Source organism: Artemia sp. Qi Xiang Cuo, chromosome 13 (genome assembly GCF_049724085.1).
Source record: "Artemia sp. Qi Xiang Cuo chromosome 13, ASM4972408v1, whole genome shotgun sequence".
NCBI lineage: Eukaryota > Metazoa > Arthropoda > Branchiopoda > Anostraca > Artemiidae > Artemia > Artemia sp. Qi Xiang Cuo.
In genome coordinates, this window is record NC_142806.1 from 70,683,037 (window position 1) to 70,697,769 (window position 14,733).

Below are 14,733 nucleotides of genomic sequence, written 5' to 3' on the forward strand. Positions count from 1 at the left end.
TGTTAGCAGGCACCCTAATATCAAGCAACTTGGTGATGTGATCATATGATTTTAGGAGATTGGTGTCAACAGATCTTCCAGAACAAAAGCCATGTTGTGAACCATGTAAAACATTGTTTGCTTTAAGGTGTTTATGTGGGTGAATGCTGTCTGGGCCAGCAGATTTATTCAGTTTGAGGGGTGTGAGTTCCTTTAGAACCAAAGTATCTGTAATCAGAATTGTTTCCATATTATGTGATACATCATATAAAGGGGGTGTATGACATACAAAGCTGGAATTGACAAAAAAAAAACAGAAGAGAAATATTGGTTAAAATTTCAACTTTCAGTTCAGGATCAGCAACTGATTTACTATTGTGCAGGATACCTGGGATTATGTGTCTGCTGCTACATTTTTGAATGGCATAACCCAAGAAAGATTTAGGGTTATCCTTAAATTCCTCAGCCAGTTTTTCCTCAACTCCTTTATTTGGTTTGTTGTTTGATTACAAAAGGATTTGAAGACCAGACAATTTTCTGTGGTCATTTTTTTTCTAAGGAATTTCATGCTCTGAGTTTTCACTTGATTAGCTTGCTTACTTTAGTGGTTAAAAATGGTAAACTTTTTGCCTGTTTTACCTGAAAAATTCTGGTGCATGACTTTTCAACATTTAGAATTTCCGTTTTTACATTTGACCAACTCTCCTCAATATCATCAGTAATAAGCATTTTCCAGTTGACTTTGGCAAGCTTATCAGAGACTATTTTGTAGTTTACATATTTCTATTGATTAGAGGAAGGTTGTTTGGTAGGCAGACATAGCTCTGAAATAATTACTACATGGTTGCTATTACCAACTTGTGTGAATATTACATTCTTAATAAGAAGTTCAGAGTTACGGAGTATAACCAGATCAAGAATGTTGGAGATTTGACCTTCCCTGTAACAAGTTGGTTGTAAGATTGTTTGACAGAGGAATTATCAGAGAGGGCAGACAAAACAGGAGAATCTCTATTACAAAAGCCAGATCTATCAATCAATTGGATTTCAGGAAGGTTAAAGTCCCCCATAAGGTGTCCATTCTGCATTAAAGCAGATTGGACACATTTACTCACTGGGCAGGGACTTGGGAGCTGAAGTTCAAAATCCAGAAATGCAAGGTTATCCACTTTGGTAATAAAAACTCAAAAGACCAGTACTGATGCTGAACAGGACCTGGGTTTATCAGTTGATTAAGAGCTAAATTTAGTTTGCATGCCCAGACTGTTTTGGCAAACTTAATTTGACCTAAGCTAGGGTTTAGTATGTGCTTTGCCAACCCAATTATTTAATCAGACTAAAAAAAACTCTAGAATCAGTTCAGAGGGATACAACTAAATGCAGAAGAGGTTTCTATGACATTCCCTACCCCTCCTGACTTGAAAAATTGTATTCACCCTCCCTGGCTTATTGCCAAAAGAGAGGGGATATAATTATGGCATTCAAGCTGCTCAACCATAAGAAACTAACCCTGAATATCTTTTATTTTTATTTATTTTATTCAATAAAGGAGGAAGCCATAGGCTTGTCACATAACCCTGGCAAGTGTAATTTATAATTTAAGGGGATCTTTATTTTTAAAATGAAGAGCAGTATTCCTATATACCCAAGTAGTTTGTATTCATCCTGCCAGTCTTCAAATTAAAATGACATAATCAATAAGGTTGGGTGCCTTACCATCATGTGAGTACCATGTTAACTTTATGGACCCTTTTAAGACCAAATACTGTATTGGTTATAACTAGATTGTTATACCTAGGCTACAAATTTGCAGCAGTCTCTAACTGTTTATTATTTTCTTTTCCTATGCCAAATTTACCTTGGCTAAGATAGCCTACTATCTATTCTTATTTCCACCAACATGGGCATCCTCTAATAAAAATATCTAGTTTCTACCTAGAATCCCGTGTATTTGTTCTAGGCTAGAAGTTGTAATCAAAATTCATCTGAGTCAAAACTATCCCTATCATTTTGCTGTTCATATTATTGACTTACAAATAAAGTGAGCATGCCACTTGATGCCTTTTTATGCTCTTTCTAATTATAACAATCACTTTTGCTGCAAATGAATTTTAATCACACCCCTAAATATACCAATTTGGGGTATATATTTGCACACTAGGGGGTGGGGATAAATTTTATTTTCAATACAAATGAGAGGTAATGAAATGGGGGGTATGTTTAAATTCACAAGTGGCTTTATCTTAAGGGGGCTTTTATATCTTGAAGATGTTTTCTTACTTTTAATTTAGAGGTAGCATGACAAAGGGTTTGAATCCCTTCTCCTATGAATTAAATGTAATAGGATCTGATTGAGTTTTGTTACCTCTATCTTGAGGCTAAGGATTACAGATTTAGGAATGCTTGCTGTTCTATGATCCTGATCCCCAATGGGAACATTACCTAGAGTACACAAGAGGTCTGTCTGACATCTGACAATACAAATAAGAAGATCATAATAAACAATGGATTTATTGCACATACTTAAAATGAACAATTGACAAAATTCAAGGTGACAATTGGATGAGTATGCATAAGAATAGTCCCTGAATGCTTTCCTAAGACTCCCATTAATCATAAAATTTTCAGTTTATATCTAGCCTATTGTAAAACATCTGGTTTGCCAATGTCCTCCATGTGTGGGAAGATACAAAAAAAAAGGTTATTGCAATTAAATACACATCTGCATCTGCAAAAAAAGTTAGATGCGCAAAAAAAACATCATTTATCTGACACTCCCACAAACTTTAATTTGTTTTGACTAGATAAGGATGAAGGCAAAAAAACTTTAAATTTCTACTTGGGAAATTCCAGATGAGCAACACTCAGCAAGTATGCTATACTTTACATGTAAGCCACTACCCATAGCTTTTGCAAAATTTTAGGGTGATCTAAAATGGTACTTTTTTCAAAAGATACAATTTTTGCTTTTGTGCAGAGGAAACACTTTTCTTAGCTATGCAATACATTGCAGTAAGTTTAAACTTTACAAACACCCACCCCTAATGTGCAAATATATACCCTGAATTGATATATATAGAGGTGGGGGTAAAAGTCATAGGCTAGGCTATGCATCACAAGTAATTTTTATAATTGGAAAAAAAATAAAAAAAGGCATCAAGTGGTAGGCTATGTTCATTTTATTTGTGAGTCCATAATACAAACAGCAATATATTTATCTCCCCATTGGTCAGTTCTACAAGGGTGTATACTACTAGCCTATAGCTGATACACTGCATATTGAAGTCATGAAATGAGTAGCCTAGGCTACTACCTTCCCAATTTATTATTTAGCCTAGGCTACCTTCCCAATTTAAGCAAGACTTAGCAGCTGTTCTCATGAGAAGTAATTCTGAATTAGCACCAGAACTTCTCTTCCATATTTAGGAAAGATAAATTCTAGGCTAATCTATGCATGTCCTTCATCCCAGAGTAAAATTGGATCATGTTTAATGGCTACCTATTTTCAATAAAATTTACCAATAGGCTTGTTTAAATTGTAAGAAAACCATAACTACAATAATTCATTATGGAAAAGTTTACACTTTCTAATGGTCCCCATTGTCACAGATTTTTTCCTAAATTTTTCTATTCCAGTTGATAAAATAGTATATCGTCTTTGGCCATCTAAATTCTGCATAGTTGACTCCATCGATAGCGCTTCAATTTTTGCCAAATGGGTTAGTTTTTTTCTACTGAATTATTTAACCATGGGACACTATTAAAAAGGTTCTGTAGAAGTAGATACTTTGGCTTGATCTTATTAATGTGATTTTAAATTAGAAGATTAGAAATAGTGTTCTCAAAATTATATGAGCTAGGTTTAAGTTAGTATTACAATTCAACAGACAGTCGACATTTTGCTCTTTACTACTACTACTACAAACAACTCACCGCAGCACCAAGCCGACTGAGGGCAACACAGATACGCGCGCTCCTCCTCCATCCTATTCTATTTAAAGCCTCCCTTTTTACTCCCTCCCACGAAGTTCCCATTTCCTTTAAATCTTTCTTTATGACGTCCTCCCACCCCAGACGAGGACGACCTACTTTCCGTTTAGCCCTAGACGGTTGGCCGAAAAGAATAATCTTCGGCAATCTGTCATGCTTCATCTGCACAACATGCCCTGGCCACCTCAACATTTTTTTCATTATAGCCCTAGAGAGCAGTATTGAACCACATTTTTTGTACGGCCTATTGTTTGAAATACAGTCAGTCAGCCGGGTACCCAGAACAATCCTTAAGCAATTTCTCTGGAAAATATCTAGCAAACCTTCATCCGCTTTTTGGAGCACCCATGCTTCAGAGCCAGATTTGACCACTGTCATCACTGTAGCTTCTAATATTCTAATCTTGGTCTGCAGGCTTTCTTCCTATTCCTCCAAACTTGTTTTAACTGTGAAAAAACACCCTGAGTCTTGGCTATTCTAAATTTAACGTCTTCACTGCTCTCACCATATTTACTAATAATACTACCAAGGTAAGTGAAGTTGCCCACCTGATCAATCTTTTCATTAACCAACGTCAACTTTCCATCTTCACTTACTCCTAGCCATAGTGACTTAGTCTTCTTAACATTAATTTTCAAACTTATTCTAGCACCCTGAACTCGCAAACCTCTAAAACTTCATTTATTTTGCTCACACTTTCATCTAGGATGCTTAAATCATCAGCATAATCCAAGTCCGGGAGACTTTTTCCTCCCCATTTGATTCCGTGGTCTCCCATTGCCTTTCCTGTGGTCCTTAAAACAAAGTCCATTAAAATAATCCATATAAAGGGGGATAGAGCACAGCCCTGCTTAACTCCTGATTTAATGCAAAACCAGCTTCTAACCTTATTTCCTTCCTTAGCCGCAGCAGCGTTATTCTCATACATAGCACTAATCACTTTAATGTATTTGTCTGGTATACCATACAAGGATAAAACCTTTACTAAAGCTATTCTATCAACAGAATCGAACGGTTGCTCATAATCTATAAAACTGAGGACAAAAGGTGTCTGACAACTCAGGCACTTTTCAATTATTAACCTAGGAGTGCAAATTTTGTCGACACTTCCTCTATCTTTTCTAAAACTGCACTGATCTTCTCTTAAAACTTTGTCTACGGCATCTCTCAGCAAAATCTAATTCAAAATGCCTCACTAACCCTCCCACCTCAACAGGTACTCATGATCTGGGACTGGAGACTGCTGATCCTTCTTCCTGCAGCCTGGAAAGAGGGAAAAAGAAAACAAGTTTTAATACCAGACCAATCCAATCTTACGGTTTTCCAACAATAGCCCTGTCAAATGTTCGATCTCTCAATAACAAGGCAGAGAACATGGAAGTTTTCCTAAGGAAACATGACATTGACATCATGTGCATGACGGAAACATGGATCCTGTCTCGTACCTTGGCCATGATTGATGGGTATTCCTGTTATATTTCCCCACGCTGCAGTGCATTGGGAGAACCCAAGACGCACGGTGGTGATTTCGGTTTCTACTGCAAAGAAAACGTGCCTCATAGGATTCTGGATGTCGCAGTACCAAAGGACCATGGCATCGAAGTTTCGTGGATGTGGGCACGACCAAAAGGCCTACCTCGGCAAGTGTCGTCATTGATATACACCACGGTGTATTTACCACCAAGAGGACCATATTGGCGACAACTAGCGGAATACCTCAAACAAAGTTGCGACTTCATCAGAACAAAATGTCCATATGCAGGAATCTTTCTTTGTGGGGACTTCAACGACCTCAAGGCAAACTGGATCGAAAGCTCTACAGCCCTGCATCAAATAGTTAAAGTGAAAACACGGGGAGAAAACACCCTTGACTTGATCTTCACTACACTTGGTGATTTTTACTTAGATCCTTCGGCGGAAGCACCACTCTCAACCAGTGACCATGCAACAGTTATATTACGGCCAAAGTCAACCATGAGACCTACTAAACCAACCCAGTTCACCTACCGTCCACTTACAGAAGAAAGTATAATTGGCTACAGAGAATGGCTCAACTCAGTATGCTGTTTCCACCTTTTCTAAAACAAAGACTCAAACAGCAGGACCAACTGCCTATATTAAAAAAAAATTCGATATTACAAACGATTCTTCCCTGAAAAATGAGCTATAATTAGGGTACATAATAAACCATTGGTTATTCAGACAATTAAAGCAGTAATGGCAGAGCGAGACATGCTTTATCAGACAAATTCACAGTCTGACGAATATAAACGGAAGAGAAACATGGTAGTTAGACTACTAAAGCAAGCTAGACGTCTGTATGGACACCAAATTTTTGCTAAGATGTCAGCCAGTGACCCAAGAAAGTTCCATACAACTGTACGGAAACTAATGGGACAACAGAAGTCTAAATCCATCCTGAGGGACCAGCAAGGAGAGAATGTAACCGCAGAAGCAATTAATGCATACGTTTCAAATATTTGTCACCAACAGCCTCCCCTCAAGACTATACCACAGAATGGTCCATCCCTATTATTACAGTTTCCCAGATTCAAGACAAACTCGAAAACCTAGACATTAGGAATTCATCGTATCCTGGTGAAATTTCTATATGGCTATTACATGCATGCTCCCCCCTACTGGCTTCAGCATCGGTTATGGTCAATAGCCAGTGCCTACTCGAATAAACGTTCATAGATCAGTTCAAAAAAGCATTTATGACACCAGTTCCAAAAAAAAGATCACCAACCTCACCATCCGATCTCAGTCCAATTTCAAAGACCCTTCAAAAAGTCTTCAAAGATTTTATTTTACAATGGCTACTAGCAGAAGTAGAACACAAAATCGATCCTATACAGTTCGGTTTTCGTCGAAGACACAGTACAACTCACTATCTGGTCAGATTACTTCATGATCTACTAGAGTACATAGAAAATCCCGAGGCCCTTCCTAAAATAATACTTTCTGAATTCGTGAAAGCTTTTGATCTGCTTGATTATGCGACTGTAATCAACGAAGGCTGTGCCCTAAAAGTCTTGCTGCTTCTCTTATGTACCATTGCAAGTGTCCTTTCTGGTCGTCAACAGTGCGTACAAATCGAAAACAGGGAAATATCCAACTTCCAAGACATCACGTGTGGAGTTGCCCAAGGAAGCAAGTTAGGTCCCATCTTATTTGTTGTGGTCATCAACCGACTGATGAGGCAACACAAACAGAGGTATAAATTTGCAGATGATCTTTCGCTAAGCCTGCTGCACTTCCTGTCACAAACTCCCAATCAGCTCATACCCCTTGTTGCAGAGCTTTAACATCAAGCTGATCAAGTGAAGCTCCAGATAAGCCTCGAGAAAAGCTGTGTAATGCATGTCAACTTCCTGAAGAAGAAGAAGAGCATAAATGAATCTACACATCTCCAAGTAAAGAATTCATCAAACATACCTGGCATTACATTAAATGATGATCTCTTAATTGGAGATCAGATCGGCCATATAAAAGTAAAAGTAGGTGTTTTTCTAAAATCCTTTGTAAATCTAAGAAAGTTTGGAATGACAGAGCAACGCCTTCTTTTATGCTATAAATCCTATGTACTATCCGTAATGATGTACGGCTATCCTGCCTGGCACTCGTCGCTTGCAGAGAAGCTCAGAAACGAATTGGAAACAATTCAGAAGAGAGCCTGCAAAATAATTCTTGGGCCGAATTATAAAAACTATGAACAAAGCTTGGGCCAACTCAAGCTCCCAACCCTAGAGGAGAGGAGGCATGAAATGCTGATGAAGTTTGGAGCTGACATTCTGAAGTCCTCAACACACCAAGATATACTTCCTCCATTTACTTCAGAGACCCACGCACACAAAACAAGGTTGGTCACTCTGAAAGAGGGAAAAAAACTGTTGGAGTGCCGGCCTACACACTCGAAAACAAGATATCTAAAATCGTTTGTGCCCTAATACGTCAAATGTTATAACAATAGTATCCTGAAGTAGAGGTGATGGTTCATCATTTGTGTTTTTCTTGGTACTGTGTCTTTTTGTGCTTTTTTTTTTTTTTTGTTGAGCTTAAATTGGCGATACCCATGCTATTGCAGTGTGATAAAGGGAACGAGATAAGAGATAAGATAAGATATTTTATTTCAAAAAAATCCCTATCACAAGCCCACAAAGGGCCGAATTTGGACTGTGGAGTCGACAATATAAATGGTTACACTAAAAATGCAAAGAACAACAACAAAATAGAGAAAACCATAGTAAACAATCATTTAAGAGTCAATAATTAAAACCGTAAAAATTCAATTAAAAAATTAAAAAGAAAAAAACTTGCCAAACTAAACTTAGAGAGATACATAAATTCATTTAAATTAAAACTTATACTAAGAAAATTTCAATAATTCAACTCCAATAAAACAATAAAACAGATAAAAACAATAAAAACTGGTAAAAAAAACAAGGGGGGGGCAAGCAAATGACTGCAAGAACCTGGGCAGTACCATCAACTAAAAAACAAAAAAGAGGGTGGGGAGAAACTATTGAGATATTTTATTTATTTTTTCTGTAATGAAGGCGATAAAAGTTTTTTCGTATCTGGAAGTAACGCAGCGATTGAGGGACAAAGCAGGGATGGGCTCAGAAACAGTTCGAGGCGGCCGTAATCTGGATGGGGAGTGACGTTTGGCGAAAATACTTACCGTCCGAGGGTTTGTTATGGCATTTTTTGCAAAACGGAGTTACAACGAAACCCTCCTTTGCTCTAGGGTTTTCAGACTAGCTTTTTTTAGGAGCAGAGAGTATGGCACCTTGCCGAATAAAGATTATTATTATCATTATTATATTACTAAGTAATTTACTACCTACAGAGGCTAAACTAATGCCTCGATAATTACCACACTCACTTTTATCTCCTTTCTTATAAAGTGGCTTAATTAAGGTTTTCCTAAAATCGTTAGGTACTTCCCCTTTTTCAAAAATCATATTCATAATCTTCAGTAACTTATTTCTAACCTCAGAGCCACCATATTTAAGAAACTCATTTACCACCCTATCAGCACCTGGAGCCTTATTATTTTTTAATCCATTTAGTACTGTCACTAATTCCTCCTCACAAAACAAATCTTCCTTCACACTCAAGGTACCACACACTTTTTCAAACAAAGTTTGTTGCTCTTTAGTGAGGGATTAGTGCCTGTTTTTGTTTACTTGGGTTAAGATACCTTAGCATACCAGACCATAAGCCCCCATCTATCAGAAAGAGGTACCCCTAAGGTGTGACTTTTCTCGACAACTATTATTGGTCGACTCTTTTGGTTGACACAAATGGGGGTAACTTAACGAAGTCAACTTTTTATCTTTTTTATGTTACTATATGATATTGTGTCATATGGACAAAAATTATCTCTTGTGTATGACTCTCCTGATTTGAATTTCTACTAGTATGCAAAAAAACAAATTCTTTATGTTCCAACCCCGGATACAGCGCAATATTTCAAGCAAAGTGAAGGCTGGACATCATATTGGAAGAAAGCGGAATTTTGTTTTTTCGTAAGCAGAATTTCGCTTGAGTATTGTGATGGTTATGATTTCTTAAACGTTTTTCTTCTCATTGATCAGGGGCTAAATTCAAGCTTCGATGTAAGCAGCAAGCAAACTGATCTGTTTTTTAGATTACCAGAGGCGATGCTCTATCTCTGCCTACAGTAAAGAGCCATAAGCCATATGGCCATAAGCCTTTAATGCATTATTTACTACGTTGTTCCCCAGAGCTACGTCACACAGAAAGGGGTTTCGTAGAAACTTTTGTAGGGGGCTCATTCAATTGGAAACAGAAACAAATAGTGCCTTTGTTAGAGTCATATGCAAGCGGAGGGAAATCAGCCCCCCTCCCATGTCCTTTTTAGCTGCCTTCCCCCAAAGATGTTTGATTGAACCCTGGTGATCGAAATTTTGCTCAATAACTCAAAGGTCAAATAACTATGGGGCTAATGGTATTAACTTGAAACTTTCAGGGCTAATGCTACTAATGTCCTGATTTCGACTGACTACGACCAGTTGCGACTTCTTACTACTGCAACTATAACTATATGTAACAGAGACTTTGACTGCTTGTGACTTTAATTACAATTATTGACGACTGTGAATACTTGGAACTGTGACTAGTTGCTGCGGCACCTTACCACAGCTGTGACTACTTGCGAATACGACTGCTTATGATTGGGACTATTTGGAATCGCGACTATTTACGACTGAAACTATTTGCATCTGCAACTACGTCTTATTGCGACTGCAACTAAGTGCGACTAGCTACGACTACTTGTTATTCTAGCTGTGACTACTCATGACTTGTGAAGGATCAGTTGAAGGGGCGATGTGTAAGTGAGAAAAAATACATAGCAGTAATTTTAAAACTGACTATTAAATGAATTTAAAGCCACCTAAGTTAGAGCGAGGCTAAAATAATCGAAGACCACATCCTGTTATATTCAGCAGCAAAGTTTTAAACAGGTTTTCATTTTGCACCAACAATTTATATCCTACTATTCGGCTATCTTCTGCTGAAACCAAGTATCTACACATCAGTAAAATTTTGAGCTAAAAATAGAGCACCAATCATTACTTTCTATACTAATAATAATAATAATCTATTTATAACCCACGTCATAATAAGTTATGACGTTTGTGGAGTAACACAAAAAAAAAGACAAAAGAGAAAATGAAATACCCATCCAGAAATGCAAGCAGTGGCAGGAGGGGGTTGGGGCCCTACACATCTTAACAAATTTCCAAATTCTCCCAAATTTCTTGGGACGTCTATTCAAATCATTAAGCATTTTTTTATTATTTACCACCCCAGACCCAATAACATGGAAATACAGGGATTAAGAGTACTAGCCGCCCTGATAGTATATGTCCTACAATGTTATAGGACCAAAGCTGAAACTTTTCTCCATACGATAATTACTCAGCCCTTTTTTGCCCTCAAGAATTATTTAAGTCAAAATTCAGTCTCCAAAAAGAAGGCCTACAGGGGACACAATTATACTTTCTTACTCTCGCCAACATTCTAATTGCAGTAGTATGAGGGTAGAAAAAAAAATGGGAACTGAAGGTTGGGCCTAAAAATGTTTCTTCCATGGTTTTGAACCTAGTCTCCTCAGACAAAAATTATGCCTGGGTGTACATAAGTTGGGCACAGTAGGGAACATTGGCAATAACACATTACACTGATTTTCCATCAATGGCTTATCTACATCAATTTTTTTCTAATGCTACCCACGGGTTTCGTTATCTCAAGGCAGCCGGAGTTTACTTTGTAAGCTTAAACAGAGTCGACTCAGCTCCAAATGGGTACCTTGAGAAATCTGGGGATGGTAAATGTAGCGTTATCTATTATATTTGCTTGTGCTTGCTTATATATTGCTTGTGTATGCTTTTGCTTATATTGCTTGCTTGTGCTTATTATGATTTTATTATAGGTGCTTGGGTCTAAATTAATCTATTGAATCAAAGAATTCTACAGAAAACAAGAAGAGCATGCGAAAGCCTAGGATGGCTGCCCCTTCTACTTCCTACCTGAAAAGCCAAGAAAGGTAGATCAACACCGCCAGTTTGGACTGTAAAGTATAGTGCCATTTCTTTACATCTCAATAAAGTGTATGTACAGACAAGGCCGTTCCCAGGATTTTTTTTTCGGAGGGAAGTTTTACTCAGATTTTTTTTCGGGCGTGGGGGGGTTACACAAAAAAATCTCAATAAAACGCATACAAAATTTGTTTATTTCCATTTTTGTTACGTTTTTACGAGTCAAAAAAGCACTTCGGGAGAGGTTCAAACCCCTCCCCCCCCATCTGGGTACGGCCTTGTGTGCATACTCCTTATGCTTTCTGCATAAGCTGCCTCAGTACGTGAGGTAAGTGCTACTCAGTACTACTGAGGTAAAGGGCTGGGCACACGTAGCTGATTTCTGGAACTGATTTCAGCATCAGTGGACAAATGATAGTGGTAAAAAAATTGTTGAAAGAAAAATTTATAGCGCGAGATTTTCAAAACAAAAATAATGGAAACAAATAGTCAACTTGAGTTTATTAATAATTGCATGATTGATCTCAGCTTAGTTCTCAGCTCAGTAGTGAGGTTTTTCACCACAGATATCTCTGGGTGACTATTTATTCGTATCCCTATTTTTTTTGTGATGATGATGATGAAAATCAGCGTTAATTTCGTAAATCGGTACCTAGAACAAGAAAACTTTTCAAGCTCAAATCGACGCTGATTTCTTATAAAATCGGCGCTGATTTGGAAATCAGTTCCCGGAATCAGCTAAGTGTGCCCAGCCCTTAAGTGCGGATTTTCATTTGCCAACGCTTCATCAGGCCCATCTAGCTTCTCATGCTCATTTGCGTGAGCGACTCCTTACTTCAGATTGTGAATTGAGCTCAGGGGCGGATTCAGGTTTTTCCTTAGCAGGGGGTGCATAATAGGTTGCTTTGATAAACCTGCGAACAATGATATACAAGTCATTTAAAGGTATCCTCGAGAATTATATCGTATGTAGGTAGGGGAAATGGTTATAGATTGAATATGAAATTTGGTGAGGGCTCAAGTTCTAACAAATCTGTTGACATTGAAATGGTACAAGAATATTGATATAAAAAATAGTAAGTTATAAAAACCACCCCGTAAAAAAAAAATTAAAAGTTTTTAATCATAATAGTATCATAATATCATAATAGTTGTTCATATAAAAAAATGTGATATTTAGTATTTTCTGAATAATTTTTCGCTCTTCCACTTCTCACCACTATAGCGAGTAAGTTAAGCTTTGCATTACAAAAAAAAAAAAAAAAATTGGTTTTGTTCCATCTTTTGGGGTAATGCATTCATTTTGACTATTTGTATGCTTTAAAACGAGGATTCTAAGTATAGGCAATATATATATATATATATATATATATATATATATATATATATATATATATATATATATATATATATATATATATATATATATATATATATATATATATATATATATATATATATATATATATATATATGTATATATATATATATATATAATAAATTCTTTTTTCAAGCGAAAGTAAAGAAAGACATTAAAACTCATACGATAAAAAGTATCCTGCACTGTAGGTGGGATGTAACCACAGTGGCGTAATATCATCAAATTCCTGGTAGGGTGGCAAAGTCAAAGCCAATTTTCCCAAATCAAACAGTTCGTGGTAACGAACTGTAAGTAAGGAGCGACCCGGCTCAATGGTAACGAAAACTCTAGAAAACGGAATTTTGATACCAATAGATACCTGAAAAGAATCAGATTTGAATACTGATTTCAAATATATAACTTTCATCAAGTTTAGTACTACCCATCAAAAGTTACGCGCCTGAGAAAATTTGGCTGATTTTCACAAAAAGGGGGAAAGACCCACTAAAAGTCATAGAACCTTAATGAAAGTCACACCATCATATTCAGCGTATCAGAGAACCCTATTGTAGAGGTTTCAAGCTCTTATCTGGAAAAATTGGGAATTTTTTATTCTTTGCCATAAGAAAGATCACGGATGCGTGTTTATTTATTTTTTTTTCCCTAGGGGTGATCGTATCGACCCAGTGGTCCTAAAATATCGTGGGAGGGCTTATTGGAACGGAAATTAAAAGTTCTAGCGCCCTTTTTAAGTGAACAAAAAAAATTGAGGGCAACTAGGCCCCCTCCCACGCTTATTTTTTTCCCAAAGTCACCCGATCAAAATTTTGATATAGCCATTTTGTTCAGCATGGTCGAAAATATGATAAATATGTCTTTTAGGATGACTTAATCCCCCGAAGTTCCCAGGGGGAGGGCTAAAAGTTATGAACTTTACCCAATGTTAACATATAGTATTGCTTATTGGGAAGTATACAGAAGTTTTCAGGAGGGTTTTTTTTCTGGTAGTGGGGGGTGGGTGGGTTGGGGGTTATGTTGGAGGATCTGTCCATGAAGGAAGTTTTCATGGGGGAAGGGAAATTGCCATGAAGTGGGCGCCGGACTTGCCAGCATTATTTATTGGTTATTGGGACGTATACAGACATTTTCAGGAAGGATTTTTTTCTGGAGGCGGGGGGTGGGGGGCTAGAGGAGGGGGTTATTCTGGAGAGTCTTTCCGTGGAGGATGTTTCTTTGGGGTTAGGGACATTTCTATGAAGGAGGCGCTGGATTTCCAAGCATTATTTAAAAAACGATCAGAAATTAAATAAAAAAAAAATAAGTTTTTTCAACTGAAAGTAAGAAGCAACATTAGAACTTAAAACGAACAGAAATTATAACGTATGTGAGGGGGTCTCCCCCAAGTCAATACCTCGCTCTTTACGCTACAGTTTTTTTTAGTGATTTCAAAAGAGCGATCTCTTCTAATTCAGCGGCCTTTTTGATTCTGAGGTTTGTTAATTAATTTTTTTTTTAACTTTTAACATAAAGAGCGTGGTATTGACTACGGGTAGAACCCCCTCAAATATTTAATAACATATACGTAATAAAAAAAAAAAAACAACAAAAAAAAACAAGCGATACGGCTCAATAGTAATCGAAACTTTTAAAAACGGACTTTTGATGTCAATAAATGTATCAAAAGAATGGGCTTATAATGCTGATTCTAAATATATAAATCTTATTAAGTTTAGTATTACTCATCAAAGGCTACGAGCCTGAGAAAATTTACCCGATTTTTTAAAGAGGGGGAAACATCCCCTACAAGTGAAAGAATTTTAATGAAAACCACAC

The 14,733-nt window shown here is 37.1% G+C and overlaps 1 protein-coding gene across 1 annotated transcript in view; it reads right to left on the minus strand.

Moving 5' to 3' along the window:
* LOC148945605 (large ribosomal subunit protein uL1m-like) overlaps positions 1–3,609 on the minus strand; it is a 33,568-nt gene extending 29,959 nt beyond the window's left edge. Inside the window, exon 1 of the mRNA XM_089099480.1 lies at positions 3,562–3,609. Within this exon, the coding sequence (XP_088955606.1) occupies positions 3,562–3,580 (19 nt within the window). The 5' untranslated portion in view covers positions 3,581–3,609. The remainder of the gene's footprint in view (positions 1–3,561) is intronic.
* Between the last annotated feature and the right edge of the window lie 11,124 nt (positions 3,610–14,733).